At 34.8% G+C, this 16138-nt stretch overlaps 2 protein-coding genes across 3 annotated transcripts in view; one reads left to right on the forward strand and one right to left on the reverse strand.

Moving 5' to 3' along the window:
• Positions 1-16138, reverse strand: part of LOC134746044 (general transcription factor IIH subunit 2) — a 250183-nt gene that overhangs the window by 198530 nt on the left and 35515 nt on the right. The window lies entirely within an intron of this gene.
• The window catches only part of LOC134746041 (facilitated trehalose transporter Tret1-like), a 42993-nt gene continuing 27011 nt past the window's right edge, over positions 157-16138 (forward strand). Inside the window, exon 1 of one of the 2 annotated variants that reach the window (XM_063680258.1) lies at positions 157-311. In XM_063680258.1, coding sequence (XP_063536328.1) covers positions 289-311 — 23 coding nt within the window. In that variant the 5' untranslated portion in view covers positions 157-288. Of the gene's footprint in view, positions 312-11278; positions 11418-16138 lie in introns of those variants that run through there. The other variant, XM_063680257.1, reaches the window with a different exon arrangement.

The raw sequence follows: 16138 nt of genomic DNA on the forward strand, positions 1-16138 counted from the left end.
ACGATGGGAGTAACACCCTTAGTGTGCATGGTATCGTATGGCATCGACAGCCAGTATGCCAGTAAGCGCTCCATAGTAGCCGCGACGGACGCGCCGCGACCCACCCGCCATCGCCACGCCATATCGATCGCGTCTAGTCAACAATCTCAGTATTCTCAGTGTAAATCGCGATAATATTGTTTTCGTCACTGGCAATACCTACGCATGGTTTACACTTAAAATGAAAAGCAGCTAGTGAAAGTTGTTAAACAGTTTGGAACGCTTCTCAAAGTTGATTAGAACGCCAAAATGAAGGATAATAAAAAGCTCGAGTAAGTTGATTTGAATTGGGAAAAGTATGAAACTAAGTATCTATTCCTGAAGAATTGTGACAGTAAAGAAAAACATTCGCATTATATTTATGAATGGAATAAACATATGTATAAATATTGTTGAACTTGACACACTAAATTGCCTTAGACAAGTGGCAGTTTGTTTAACCAACTTCACACTGATCAAAGATCATCATCTGTCATCAACTCTTCACACACGTGGGTACACGCAATATCAAAGCCAGTATTAGATGTTTCTTATTTGGTATGCAATTTTCTAATTCACCTAGGTACCCTAACGAGCATATTTGCCGATGGATTTTTTGTACAAACGCATAAAAAAAAAATATAAACGAAATATCGGAGATTACACCAAATTACAAATTAATATAAACATCAAATTTCACACCTGAATAGGTAAAAAATAGTTGAAAGATGGTTATTCAACAAATGAAATAAAGAACAAACGATTGTTAAATTTAAAACAGGTATGTTATGTACTTTCACTATAGGCACACAATGCTTAGTGCTTGCATTATTATGCAACTCTATTACCTCTATTCTCTATTGACTGGACTGGTTTAAGCCAGTGAAAAGAAAACACCTATCTTATTTTTGATTTGAAGGCCTCTTAACCTAGCTAGTCGATACTGTCGATTCGATACAGTTTCATCTTATAATAGGCCCCCGAAAAACGTCAAAAAGCGTCGTTTCAAACCACGTACGAGTATGAATTCTTAAATAATTAATTAATGAAAATAAAGTTTAGAAACTGATAAAAACACAATATTTTACGTATTTAATTGTACAATTAAAATAATGAATTTAAAAAAATACACAATTTATCACGCAAAATAAATATTTCTACTTTTAACAATCTCTACTATAGTCAATTACTTATAGTGTGCTATATAGTCTACATTGCTGACAAATAGTAAGTATCCGCAAATCGGACCGTATTTTACAGTTTTTTTTTACAAAAAAAAGTTGTCGATTGATGTCAACTGATTGATGTTCGTTATTTCTATATTATTCTACTGAAATTTATTACGTTTTCTTTTTGTGTTTGATTGCGATAATTAAACTTAATTGCTAGAATATCTTAAGAAAACATGAGTGAATAGGTAAGTGATGAAGAAGGATTACATTTTTCAGCTTGTCTATAATATGTTCTCATCTCACTGCTGTGAATGCTGAGGTGAAAAGTTGTGTGTACTACACGAGATAAAAGTTACAGTCATCTCGTGCGCTTTTGAGTCCCTTATTACGATCAAGATTTTAAATTAGATTCACTCGCTGCACTCGTGAATCTATTATAGAATCTTTCGCTTGCACGGGACTCAAAATAAGCATTCGAAGAAATATTAATTTTGCTCTCTTGTTGTACAAATAACTAATATTTATTTGTAATGTTCGAGGACAGTGGGATTTTATTTTTCAAAATCAATATAATTTAAAATGTAACCCTTTTACTCCTACCCCTTTCCTTCATATTGTCCACCTGCAACCTGAATTTGATAATTTTATATAAGTATCTTTTTTAATTCCTCTATGGAGCTTAAATGGCACACAAACGTTTTACTTTTAAGATATCCCCGAGGAAAATACATTGGGAACAAATCTAAGCCGTGGGGTGACCAGTCAAGGTTACCTCTTAGAAGATTACTAGCGATTTTTTACAAACTGCTGAAATATGTAGGTACAGCGTCGTTGGAGGGGGTGAAGTTGCCCCTTCTTCTTGACACCAAGTAGCTTGGTTAGAGACAAATGTAATGCATGACAGAAAAAAATTTAGTCATTTTCAGGTACCTACCGCTATGAATCATAATCATACCAACCGCACGAAAAGGATTATTTTCAATATTTTCCATATTTAGTTAGTTTTAAGTTTTTGATATGTTATGAGTGACTGCAGGACTCGTTCTGGCCAAACAGTTATGTTACTAAAAAGTTTTTTGGATGCAAAAGCTGTATTTATTTATTAAAATATAACGCTATTAACATTTGAGGAGTTCCCTATTAACTATTAACATTTGAAGAGTTCGCTATTAACATGAGAGAACTGGATTTTCACACAAATAGAACTAAGTACGTACCTACTTTTGACCAAAAAATATTTTTTCCATATCCGTTCAGAATTGACCGAGGTCTGAGGAATAAACATCCAAAAAAACGGCCAAGTGCGAGTCGGACTCGCGCACGAAGGGTTCCGTACCATTATACGAAGAACGGCAAAAAAATCACGTTTGTTGTATGGGAGCCCCACTCAAATATTTATTTTATTCTGTTTTTAGTATTTGTTGTTATGGGGCCGTAGTCGATTTTGGAGCAAAAATTTAAAATTGATAAAATTAGTCGTTGAAATTATACACGTTTTGTTACGTAATATCTAAATAACAAGTATTGGTTTCTATTAGCACGTCTTCTCATCTTGCCTTTTAATAATCAGGTCGCGAGCGTGCGTCACCGGTAATATATGAAAAGAAGGGGTAGTTTTTAAAAATTCATCAAAAATTTATGGTGGTAAATTATACAAATTGATGTATAAGAATAGTTTCAGCAAATGTTGTAGATTGTTTAAGTATCAAAATTATGTTGAATAAAGTCGATTTTCAGAGAAATTGTCACTTGTTTTGAATTAATTTCTAGAGAAAATTGATTTTGTCTAACTTTCATTTACACTATTTCAAAGTCATAATAATAAAAATGTAGTCTGATAAACGTCAAGTACAGGATATGTGTAATACAAAATTACCATGTTTAGCCGTCCAAACTTTACGAAATTTACAAATAAGAGCGTCAAAATCAGTGCTTTACGCGCGTTTACCTAAACTTCCACCAGAAAAGCCAACATTACTAATTTAGTGAGTCTGTTTTCAAAAAAATTATTTGATAAAAGGTAAGATAAGAAGACGTGCTAATAGAAACCAGTACTTGTTATTTCAATTAGGTAACAAAAAGTGCACAATTTCACTGACTAAATCTATCAATTTTACATTTTTGCGACTAAAATCGACACCGGCCTCTTATAGCGGCGACAGAAATACATTATCTGTGATTCACTGTCTAGCTATCACGGTTCATGAGATACAGCCTAGTGACAGACAGACGGACAGACAGACAGACAGACAGATGGACAGTGGAGTCTTAGTAATAGGGTCCCGTTTTAACCCTTTGCGTACAGAACCCTAAAAATATGGTCGAATTGATAACCTCCTTTAAAGTCAATTAAAAAAACCGCGCGTCATAACCGTGTCCCATGCAAAAAAGTCAAAAAACAAAGCATACATTATATTATTATTCTTAATATCGATAAGATGGCAAAGTCAAGTTTCAAGCAAGCAGTTACCTATTGCATAAGATTTTGTAAGTGTATAAAGTGCCATCCTGCCAACTCAGGTGAAATAGCCACTCGCTGAAATAGCCAGATCACCGTCTAGCATGAGCATCAGTTGCGTTCTCGCGCGCGAGTCCATACTAGCGGTCTGAGTTAGTAACCATGACAAAACATTACCACGCTGATTACTGACACTATTATCTCAATTATCTGTAATCAGTATTTGCGTATAGTTTAAAGCAGCAAGCAGCGTGAGAGTGAGACGCAATGACATTGGACCAATAAATTGGACAGGTGGTGGAATATGATCCTAAGCAATGTTGAATTATGGGATAATTTAAATTTGAAAAATTCGAGTTTAGTATGTTTCATACACAGTAACAAATATTAGCAAGTAGCAAGAATTAAAGAAAGGTCGAATTGCAATGTTTATAGGTAACACGCATTGTTACTTTGGTGGGTAAAATTCGAAAAGGTAGCGGACTAGCGGATGAATTTCGGCTAGCTACGATTACGATTACAGTTACGATTTGCATACAATCGGCAATAAGCCGCGCAGTCGAATTCGTGTATAACTAGCAGATACGTACCTACTCTGATTAACGTTATCACGTTGCAATATCTTGCAAACGAATGAATCACAGATTTTATGGAACGTATCATTTTATGGATGCACCACAAACACACACACATTTCGGAGTGTACGAATGTAATGCTTGCTGCTTATACAAAGCACGCTTATTCAAGGACAGTTCAAAATAGAGCATCAACTCACCGAGACTAAAGTTTTTTATAAATATTCATGCAACTTATTGCCAGTCTTTTTTACTAACCACACAACTGAGATGTAAACTTTTGACGTTGCTGTTGAATGACATACTCTATGATCAATTGATCATTCATTCATCACTACAAAAGCGACTAATTTTAAAAAATAAAGTATAGACAGTCGTACGAGAACTAGGCTTCATTATAAAAATATAACTGAAGCCTATTGTAACTCTATTGTTGCCTGAGCCGGTGAGCCCGCAATGAAAATGGCATAAAATATTACCACGCAAAAAGTTTTGTGTCAAAATTAGAATAATTTGTTTCTTCCTCGCCGCGTCGCATTCGCGTGGGCCGCCGCGCCGCGTCGTCGCTGCGCTTCGCGTCCGCGAGTTGTTCGCTTGCGTAAGACGCAGCCTTAGACCTAGGTACTTTTCATAAACTAGGATAGGCTTTTTTTATTATTTGATCTCAGTGGCCTTTTCTATGAACTTTCAGTTTGCCCTATGTATATTATATGTAATAGTTGTATAGACATGCGGTATTGTATCTACATAATAAGTAATTACAATTAGGTACACAGTACATATTTACATTATTATCAAGTTTAGTGTCAAGTAATCAATCAGAGCAGGGCCGTGGGGTTAACTGACTCGCACAAAGATACAGTCACTACGCGGGTGTGCCAGGACATTGTATTGTGTTAGGACTCTTTTCAATATACGCCTTTAATATAATATTGTGAATAATCTTTTCAATATACGCCTTTAATTTAATCAAATATTGTAAATAATGGTTTTATCGTGTTGTGGATTCTCTGTATACTTTCGGAGCCGGCTTAAGATTGTTAGGCATCAGAGGTAAGTAAAAGGGTCACATAACAAATGTTTCTTATCTCAATACTCTGTGATAATATGCAGTTTCTTCCTATGTTTAACTTGCTCGTTTGCTCCTTATAACAACAAGCGAAACGATCGACTTTAACCCGACTACGGGATTTTGGCTAAAAAATCCTCATTTAATGTCGGTAACAGTTTAGGCATGTGACTCGCATTATAAATACGAATCGATTTTTACCAAAAATAAACTCAGTAGTATTAACGCTCCCGCTGGGAGACCGAGCTTTGCTCGGAAAACATATAAAAACTCAAAAATGCGCGTTTTCCTAGAGATAAGACCTAGCTATATCGATTTTACGCCCCCAACAACCCCCATATAGCTAATTTCATCGAAATCGTTAGAGCCGTTTCCGTGATCCCCGAATATATATATATATATATATATATATATATATATATATAACAAGAATTGCTCGTTTAAAGGTATAAGATATATTAACAATACATACATGCTAAATGGTAAAATTATATAAACTAAGTATCTATTCCTGAAGAATTGTGACAGTAAAGAAAAACATTCGCATTATATTTATGAATGGAATAAAAATATGTATAAATATTGTTGAACTTGACACACTAAATTGCCTTAGACAAGTGGCAGTTTGTTTAACCAACTTCACACTGATCAAAGATCATCATCTGTCATCAACTCTTCACACACGTGGGTACACGCAATATCAAAGCCAGTATTAGATGTTTCTTATTTGGTATGCAATTTTCTAATTCACCTAGGTACCCTAACGAGCATATTTGCCGATGGATTTTTTGTACAAACGCATAAAAAAAAAATATAAACGAAATATCGGAGATTACACCAAATTACAAATTAATATAAACATCAAATTTCACACCTGAATAGGTAAAAAATAGTTGAAAGATGGTTATTCAACAAATGAAATAAAGAACAAACGATTGTTAAATTTAAAACAGGTATGTTATGTACTTTCACTATAGGCACACAATGCTTAGTGCTTGCATTATTATGCAACTCTATTACCTCTATTCTCTATTGACTGGACTGGTTTAAGCCAGTGAAAAGAAAACACCTATCTTATTTTTGATTTGAAGGCCTCTTAACCTAGCTAGTCGATACTGTCGATTCGATACAGTTTCATCTTATAATAGGCCCCCGAAAAACGTCAAAAAGCGTCGTTTCAAACCACGTACGAGTATGAATTCTTAAATAATTAATTAATGAAAATAAAGTTTAGAAACTGATAAAAACACAATATTTTACGTATTTAATTGTACAATTAAAATAATGAATTTAAAAAAATACACAATTTATCACGCAAAATAAATATTTCTACTTTTAACAATCTCTACTATAGTCAATTACTTATAGTGTGCTATATAGTCTTCATTGCTGACAAATAGTAAGTATCCGCAAATCGGACCGTATTTTACAGTTTTTTTTTACAAAAAAAGTTGTCGATTGATGTCAACTGATTGATGTTCGTTATTTCTATATTATTCTACTGAAATTTATTACGTTTTCTTTTTGTGTTTGATTGCGATAATTAAACTTAATTGCTAGAATATCTTAAGAAAACATGAGTGAATAGGTAAGTGATGAAGAAGGATTACATTTTTCAGCTTGTCTATAATATGTTCTCATCTCACTGCTGTGAATGCTGAGGTGAAAAGTTGTGTGTACTACACGAGATAAAAGTTACAGTCATCTCGTGCGCTTTTGAGTCCCTTATTACGATCAAGATTTTAAATTAGATTCACTCGCTGCACTCGTGAATCTATTATAGAATCTTTCGCTTGCACGGGACTCAAAATAAGCATTCGAAGAAATATTAATTTTGCTCTCTTGTTGTACAAATAACTAATATTTATTTGTAATGTTCGAGGACAGTGGGATTTTATTTTTCAAAATCAATATAATTTAAAATGTAACCCTTTTACTCCTACCCCTTTCCTTCATATTGTCCACCTGCAACCTGAATTTGATAATTTTATATAAGTATCTTTTTTAATTCCTCTATGGAGCTTAAATGGCACACAAACGTTTTACTTTTAAGATATCCCCGAGGAAAATACATTGGGAACAAATCTAAGCCGTGGGGTGACCAGTCAAGGTTACCTCTTAGAAGATTACTAGCGATTTTTTACAAACTGCTGAAATATGTAGGTATAGCGTCGTTGGAGGGGGTGAAGTTGCCCCTTCTTCTTGACACCAAGTAGCTTGGTTAGAGACAAATGTAATGCATGACAGAAAAAAATTTAGTCATTTTCAGGTACCTACCGCTATGAATCATAATCATACCAACCGCACGAAAAGGATTATTTTCAATATTTTCCATATTTAGTTAGTTTTAAGTTTTTGATATGTTATGAGTGACTGCAGGACTCGTTCTGGCCAAACAGTTATGTTACTAAAAAGTTTTTTGGATGCAAAAGCTGTATTTATTTATTAAAATATAACGCTATTAACATTTGAGGAGTTCCCTATTAACTATTAACATTTGAAGAGTTCGCTATTAACATGAGAGAACTGGATTTTCACACAAATAGAACTAAGTACGTACCTACTTTTGACCAAAAAATATTTTTTCCATATCCGTTCAGAATTGACCGAGGTCTGAGGAATAAACATCCAAAAAAACGGCCAAGTGCGAGTCGGACTCGCGCACGAAGGGTTCCGTACCATTATACGAAGAACGGCAAAAAAATCACGTTTGTTGTATGGGAGCCCCACTCAAATATTTATTTTATTCTGTTTTTAGTATTTGTTGTTATGGGGCCGTAGTCGATTTTGGAGCAAAAATTTAAAATTGATAAAATTAGTCGTTGAAATTATACACGTTTTGTTACGTAATATCTAAATAACAAGTATTGGTTTCTATTAGCACGTCTTCTCATCTTGCCTTTTAATAATCAGGTCGCGAGCGTGCGTCACCGGTAATATATGAAAAGAAGGGGTAGTTTTTAAAAATTCATCAAAAATTTATGGTGGTAAATTATACAAATTGATGTATAAGAATAGTTTCAGCAAATGTTGTAGATTGTTTAAGTATCAAAATTATGTTGAATTAAGTCGATTTTCAGAGAAATTGTCACTTGTTTTGAATTAATTTCTAGAGAAAATTGATTTTGTCTAACTTTCATTTACACTATTTCAAAGTCATAATAATAAAAATGTAGTCTGATAAACGTCAAGTACAGGATATGTGTAATACAAAATTACCATGTTTAGCCGTCCAAACTTTACGAAATTTACAAATAAGAGCGTCAAAATCAGTGCTTTACGCGCGTTTACCTAAACTTCCACCAGAAAAGCCAACATTACTAATTTAGTGAGTCTGTTTTCAAAAAAATTATTTGATAAAAGGTAAGATAAGAAGACGTGCTAATAGAAACCAGTACTTGTTATTTCAATTAGGTAACAAAAAGTGCACAATTTCACTGACTAAATCTATCAATTTTACATTTTTGCGACTAAAATCGACACCGGCCTCTTATAGCGGCGACAGAAATACATTATCTGTGATTCACTGTCTAGCTATCACGGTTCATGAGATACAGCCTAGTGACAGACAGACGGACAGACAGACAGACAGACAGATGGACAGTGGAGTCTTAGTAATAGGGTCCCGTTTTAACCCTTTGCGTACAGAACCCTAAAAATATGGTCGAATTGATAACCTCCTTTAAAGTCAATTAAAAAAACCGCGCGTCATAACCGTGTCCCATGCAAAAAAGTCAAAAAACAAAGCATACATTATATTATTATTCTTAATATCGATAAGATGGCAAAGTCAAGTTTCAAGCAAGCAGTTACCTATTGCATAAGATTTTGTAAGTGTATAAAGTGCCATCCTGCCAACTCAGGTGAAATAGCCACTCGCTGAAATAGCCAGATTCCCGTCTAGCATGAGCATACTAGCGGTCTGAGTTAGTAACCATGACAAAACATTACCACGCTGATTACTGACACTATTATCTCAATTATCTGTAATCAGTATTTGCGTATAGTTTAAAGCAGCAAGCAGCGTGAGAGTGAGACGCAATGACATTGGACCAATAAATTGGACAGGTGGTGGAATATGATCCTAAGCAATGTTGAATTATGGAATAATTTAAATTTGAAAAATTCGAGTTTAGTATGTTTCATACACAGTAACAAATATTAGCAAGTAGCAAGAATTAAAGAAAGGTCGAATTGCAATGTTTATAGGTAACACGCATTGTTACTTTGGTGGGTAAAATTCGAAAAGGTAGCGGACTAGCGGATGAATTTCGGCTAGCTACGATTACGATTACGATTACAGTTACGATTTGCATACAATCGGCAATAAGCCGCGCAGTCGAATTCGTGTATAACTAGCAGATACGTACCTACTCTGATTAACGTTATCACGTTGCAATATTTTGCAAACGAATGAATCACAGATTTTATCGAACGTATCATTTTATGGATGCACCACAAACACACACACATTTCGGAGTGTACGAATGTAATGCTTGCTGCTTATACAAAGCACTCTTATTCAAGGACAGTTCAAAATAGAGCATCAACTCACCGAGACTAAAGTTTTTTATAAATATTCATGCAACTTATTGCCAGTCTTTTTTACTAACCACACAACTGAGATGTAAACTTTTGACGTTGCTGTTGAATGACATACTCTATGATCAATTGATCATTCATTCATCACTACAAAAGCGACTAATTTTAAAAAATAAAGTATAGACAGTCGTACGAGAACTAGGCTTCATTATAAAAATATAACTGAAGCCTATTGTAACTCTGTTGTTGCCTGAGCCGGTGAGCCCGCAATGAAAATGGCATAAAATATTACCACGCAAAAAGTTTCGTGTCAAAATTAGAATAATTTGTTTTCCCCTCACTAGCTCGGAAAGTTGTCTTTTGTCCTTTAAAACAAGCGGGGAAAAACGCATTTTATCCACTAGTGGGGAAAGTAATTTGACCTTGGATGGAGCGTGTTTAAGTAGCTTGACAGATAACAAAACGTAAAACGCTCATAATAATGATTCGTTTGATATTAATTATCACTAAACAAATGGTTTGAGAATCTAATAAAAAATACCAAATTTAGCTTTATTTAATGATTTTATGTCATAAACCTTAAAGTTCCATAAGAAACGTTTGTTTTTTAATAATGATGTTAAATATAACTCTGAACGCACAAGTTGAGTCGATGCAATTTCAAAACGCATCATTGACATTTCATACGTCAGAAATGTCAACATTGTCAACAAAATTTTTACTTAAAAACTTCTCACGTAAAAATACAGAATTTCCAGAGTTTTTTGTTATAATATCGTAAAAAAATGAGTGATTTCAGTGATGAAGATGATCTAACGCCTGTGGATGTTGCACTTTCCTCGCTATAGTGAGGTGAAAAGTTTTGTGTTACACACGGGTGCAAATGTATTTTACTTCTCGTGTGTTGAAACACTTGCTACGCTCAGGATTCTATTTTGGAACCACTCGCTTCGCTCGTGGTTCAACTATAGAATCCTTTCGCTTGCTCGTGTTTCAATTCCACACTCGCGGGTAAAATACAACTTTGCACCCTTGTATAACAAATAACTATTCTTCCTCGCCGCGTCGCATTCGCGTGGGCCGCCGCGCCGCGTCGCTGCGCTTCGCGTCCGCAAGTTGTTCGCTTGCGTAAGACGCAGCCTTAGACCTAGGTACTTTTCATAAACTAGGATAGTTTTTTTTTATTATTTGATCTCAGTGGCCTTTTCTATGAACTTTCAGTTTGCCCTATGTATATTATATGTAATAGTTGTATAGACATGCGGTATTGTATCTACATAATAAGTAATTACAATTAGGTAAACAGTACATATTTACATTATTATCAAGTTTAGTGTCAAGTAATCAATCAGAGCAGGGCCGTGGGGTTAACTGACTCGCACAAAGATACAGTCACTACGCGGGTGTGCCAGGACATTGTATTGTGTTAGGACTCTTTTCAATATACGCCTTTAATATAATATTGTGAATAATCTTTTCAATATACGCCTTTAATTTAATCAAATATTGTAAATAATGGTTTTATCGTGTTGTGGATTCTCTGTATACTTTCGGAGCCGGCTTAAGATTGTTAGGCATCAGAGGTAAGTAAAAGGGTCACATAACAAATGTTTCTTATCTCAATACTCTGTGATAATATGCAGTTTCTTCCTATGTTTAACTTGCTCGTTTGCTCCTTATAACAACAAGCGAAACGATCGACTTTAACCCGACTACGGGATTTTGGCTAAAAAATCCTCATTTAATGTCGGTAACAGTTTAGGCATGTGACTCGCATTATAAATACGAATCGATTTTTACCAAAAATAAACTCAGTAGTATTAACGCTCCCGCTGGGAGACCGAGCTTTGCTCGGAAAACATATAAAAACTCAAAAATGCGCGTTTTCCTAGAGATAAGACCTAGCTATATCGATTTTACGCCCCCAACAACCCCCATATAGCTAATTTCATCGAAATCGTTAGAGCCGTTTCCGTGATCCCCGAATATATATATATATATATATATATATATATATATATATATATATATATATAACAAGAATTGCTCGTTTAAAGGTATAAGATATATTAACAATACATACATGCTAAATGGTAAAATTATATTATAAATGTATTTTCCCTTTTATTCTGCAAGCCTCCGGTAGTCGGGCTAAACTAAAAGCCAAGGCTAGACTAAGACAAGTAGCGTTTGTAATGTTTTGCACCGTTCTGCGAATTGTGAACACAGTAACGAGGAAAATAGCGATTGCAAATGTGTGAACGCAAAAAAAAAGGATTTCTCGTCTCGCCACTCTCACGTTTATAATAATGTAAGCAGGGGTTGCATCCCCATATCCCTTAGCCCATATAATCTTAAAAATATAAGATTAGAGCTAGGAATATTGTAATTCTTGTTCTTTATGAAAAATAAACAGTTAATTTTTTTTTTTATGTAACTTGTCACAAATAGGTTAGGTTTAAAGATATTTATTCTCATAAAAGACATACAAGTCACTTATTACACGAAAAAAAAAAAAAAAAATAGCGATAGTTATAAAATAGCTACAAATTGAAATAAGTACATTATTATAATTTATTTACATTCGTTCCCTAATGCCTTCTAAACTACTCGTACCACAAGATTTATATGAAGTATACGAGTAGGTGTAGAGACCTACAGCTTGCGCACTCATCATTTGTAAAACTCAATGTTAGTTAGGTATTTCGTTATCGTTTCGTATTATTATCAAGTAGACATACATACATAGTGGCCCAAAAATACGTTGACAAAGTTTTGTGTTTGTGTATCAAAGCGAAACGAGGCTATTTCGAAGACAATTAATTTTTGTTGCATAAAAAACACTGTTAATTTTCAACTTATTTTGTACTCATGAAATAAAACTATGAAAACGGATTATATCACGTATATTGAGAAAGTGCAAACTGCAAAGAGTTCGAAACCTCACGGGGCCTCACGGCTTCACGGCTTCGGCGGCTTTGCCGTGATTCCCATTTAAAAGGCCCTAATTCACTAGCTTTCCTGGGTGTCATGCTTCAAAACTTGTATCACCGAATTAGGCGTCTCACCAAATAATGCGAGTTTACCCTACTAGTGAAACTGATAAAATAACTTTGAAGATAACATTTTTTATCACGGCATTGCACAACTTTGCGTCAGCTAACTCACGGTCGAGATTCAAGTTGACATCGGTGGCCTGTTCTAAACCGGCCACAAAAAAATGAAAATTCGCAATTTACCATGCTTAGGTATTATATTTCTGTTACGAACTTCGTTACTTGTTGAACGGTTATTAAGAAAAAAAAAGTTTATTGAAAAGGTCGAACGGTCTCCTTTTTGTCTGAAGTGTGATTATGAGAAAACGACGTAACTCCTATAGGGGTCAATTTTTGAAGTGGGTGTTTTTAGGGTTCCGTGCCAAAGACTCCGCTGTTCGTCCGTCTGTCTGTCCGTGTGTCACCAGGCTGTATATAGACAGTTGAAATTTTCACAAATGATGTATTTCTGTTGCCGTTATAACAACAAATACTAAAAAGTACGGAACCCTCGGTGGGCGAGTCCGACTCGCGCTTGTCCGGTTTTTTTGTAAGTTCCTACCATTGTATTGATGGGGCTTTCCACTTATGTATTTATGTGCTCTAGCATAGTATTAGTCCGATAGAAATTGGTTACAATTTCTTTTACCCAACAGTTAAAAAGGTAGAAGAAGTTAATGACAAGTCAAAGTAGGTACGCTGTCAAAAATAAACAAATGTTAAAATGGTTAAAATATATCTATCTGATTATGACTATGAGTTTATACTAAAAATAAAAAGAATGAAAACATTTATATAAATTTATGAACGTCAACCGTTGTGTCTCATTTAAATTATGTATAACAATCTAGTATTATTATTAACTAATTATAGGTATTTGTCCGACTAGATGCCTACTCGGCAATGTATGCACGTTTTCTTACATAATTTACCAAAAAAAGCACAATGTATATCTAACGTCCCAGGGTGCGTAGCAAACGTGCAATCGTTAACGCTCCGTGGCGAACGAAACTCAACTGTCGCACTAGTGATGACTAGTGTGGAAGAGTGATGACTACGATACGCTACGGAGCGTTAACGATTGGCACGTTGGCTACGCGCCCTGGCTAGCTGGCTACGAAAGCATTTACTTTCTAAACTAAACAATAAAATAATGCGTTCGGTAGGTATATTTAGATCATAACGTTACAAACTGCCAAGATACGTAGATATTTATTATTAGTCTATGTATGCCAAATTGAAATGTGGTGAAATCTGCCAAACTATTCGACGTCAAAATAATATAGATACTCTACTATCTACTTAACTAGGTAGGTACCTTTCAGTTACATCACAAATAGTTATTTGTGCAACAAGAAAGCATCCTCTCCCTCGCCTTGTCCCCGGCTTTTTGCCACAACGAGCCATGGTTTGAGCCCGCGATCTCAGGTATGAATTTCGCACACTTACCGCTATGCTACAAGCGCACCAAGAGAGCAAACTTAGTTTTTGCTGCAAGTGGAGATTATGAGTGATCTAGATTTAAATTTAAAAAACTTATAGAACATTAATTCCATTATAATAAATCATTAGACATGACTAACTAGTAATAACCAGTAAATAATACAAGTATGTGATAGTGGCAAACGTAAATCACCGAGATAACTGGTTACAGATCGAACTATCTAATCTGAGCTAAGTATATCTACATGAAATATTAGATTCAAATCACCAGCTGGTAAAGGCTCTCTTGATTGTTCAAATACTGATAAGAATTATATGAAAGTTGCATTTTATCTACATGTAAGGCAAAGTAGTAATCAAATGCACATTTTGAACTCTTCTTCTCTCTTTTGCTGGTAGAATTGACTTTTAAATTATAATTTTGAATGATAAATATTTGAAAATATTCATTTTGTATCTATTTAGTTCGATATTTTACAATAAATATTTTTCTTGTGTTGGTGTGGTGAACATTTTTGTGCTTCACTCGGTGGCAAAATTTGTTTAACCCTCGTGCCTTGAAACCCTCGAAACGCTCAAGATTGCATTTTTCGAACCGCTTGCTACGCTCGTGGTTTAATTTTGGAATCTTTCGCTTGCTCGGGTATCAATATTGGCACGAGAGGTTAAACAACAACTTTGCCCCCTTGTAAATCAAATATTCACGTGTATAATATATTCAAAGATTCTTAAAATATCCTTATTCTGATTAAACCTTTAAAAGAGAAATTTCTAACTTTACTAACGCTCTCAAAATCAGAACAGTAATAGTATGAGTAAAATAAGACACAGATATTATGAATAATATAATTTTATTGGATTTGGTCATCCATTACATTATCGTAACAATAAGTATATATTTAAAATATACCCATAGACCTAAGTAACGCAACTTACCTATGTTATACTGTAACTACGCTCAGCGTATGCATGCCGCATCTTTGTTTTGCATAGTTACTCGCGCGTTATCGCTGCCCGCATCGCGGGCGGTCAGTTATAATAAGTATTATTGTAAAACTACCTGTATTATTTAAGTTAAATTAAGTATTTAAGTTTTTTGTGCGCTCTAAACAAAATCTAATATACTGTTCTGTATTTATCTCGTCAAGTGAATTGTAAAATTCTTATGAGAATAAATGATCTTAAACCTATATATGATTTAACGGCCTCCTAGTCTAGTCGGTAAGGGCATTTATTTGTGTGTTTATCACAGAAACACGAAACAAGAACGCAAGCTCAACGCTTTCCACATGTGATGCCTGAGGACTATACTTGGAGTCAATGGCAAGATAAGATTAGTAACGGCTCGGACACGTATATCGCATGGACCCTGAGAGACTACAACGAAAGGTAATGCTGGGTCAGATAGCGGGCATAAAGAGACCAGTTGGGCGTCCAACTCTACGATTTAAGGACCTCTATAAGCGAGACAAGCAGTTTTGGTATTCGGACCGACGATTGGGAGAAACGCGCCGAGATGAGACCCGAATCGCGTCACGACACGACATTAAAGTCGAGAAATTAATATAGCTACCTAGCAGATCATACAATTACAGAAACAAATACACATTTTTATACCTAACAACAATATTATTAGAGATATAGTGTTTGAAAACTTTTGACGGACAAAACCATTTACCTAATGAGCAGATCAAATATCGGTTAGGTAGTTACTACTGTAGCTTCTTCTCTTTTTATTACGTAAAGGGGAGCAAAGCTTGTATTCTGCGGAATAACCATACCTCCATATTACTTTACTCATGTTTGACAAATAAATTATCTTTATT

Source organism: Cydia strobilella, chromosome 12, assembly GCF_947568885.1.
Source record: "Cydia strobilella chromosome 12, ilCydStro3.1, whole genome shotgun sequence".
Taxonomy (NCBI): Eukaryota; Metazoa; Arthropoda; class Insecta; order Lepidoptera; family Tortricidae; genus Cydia; species Cydia strobilella.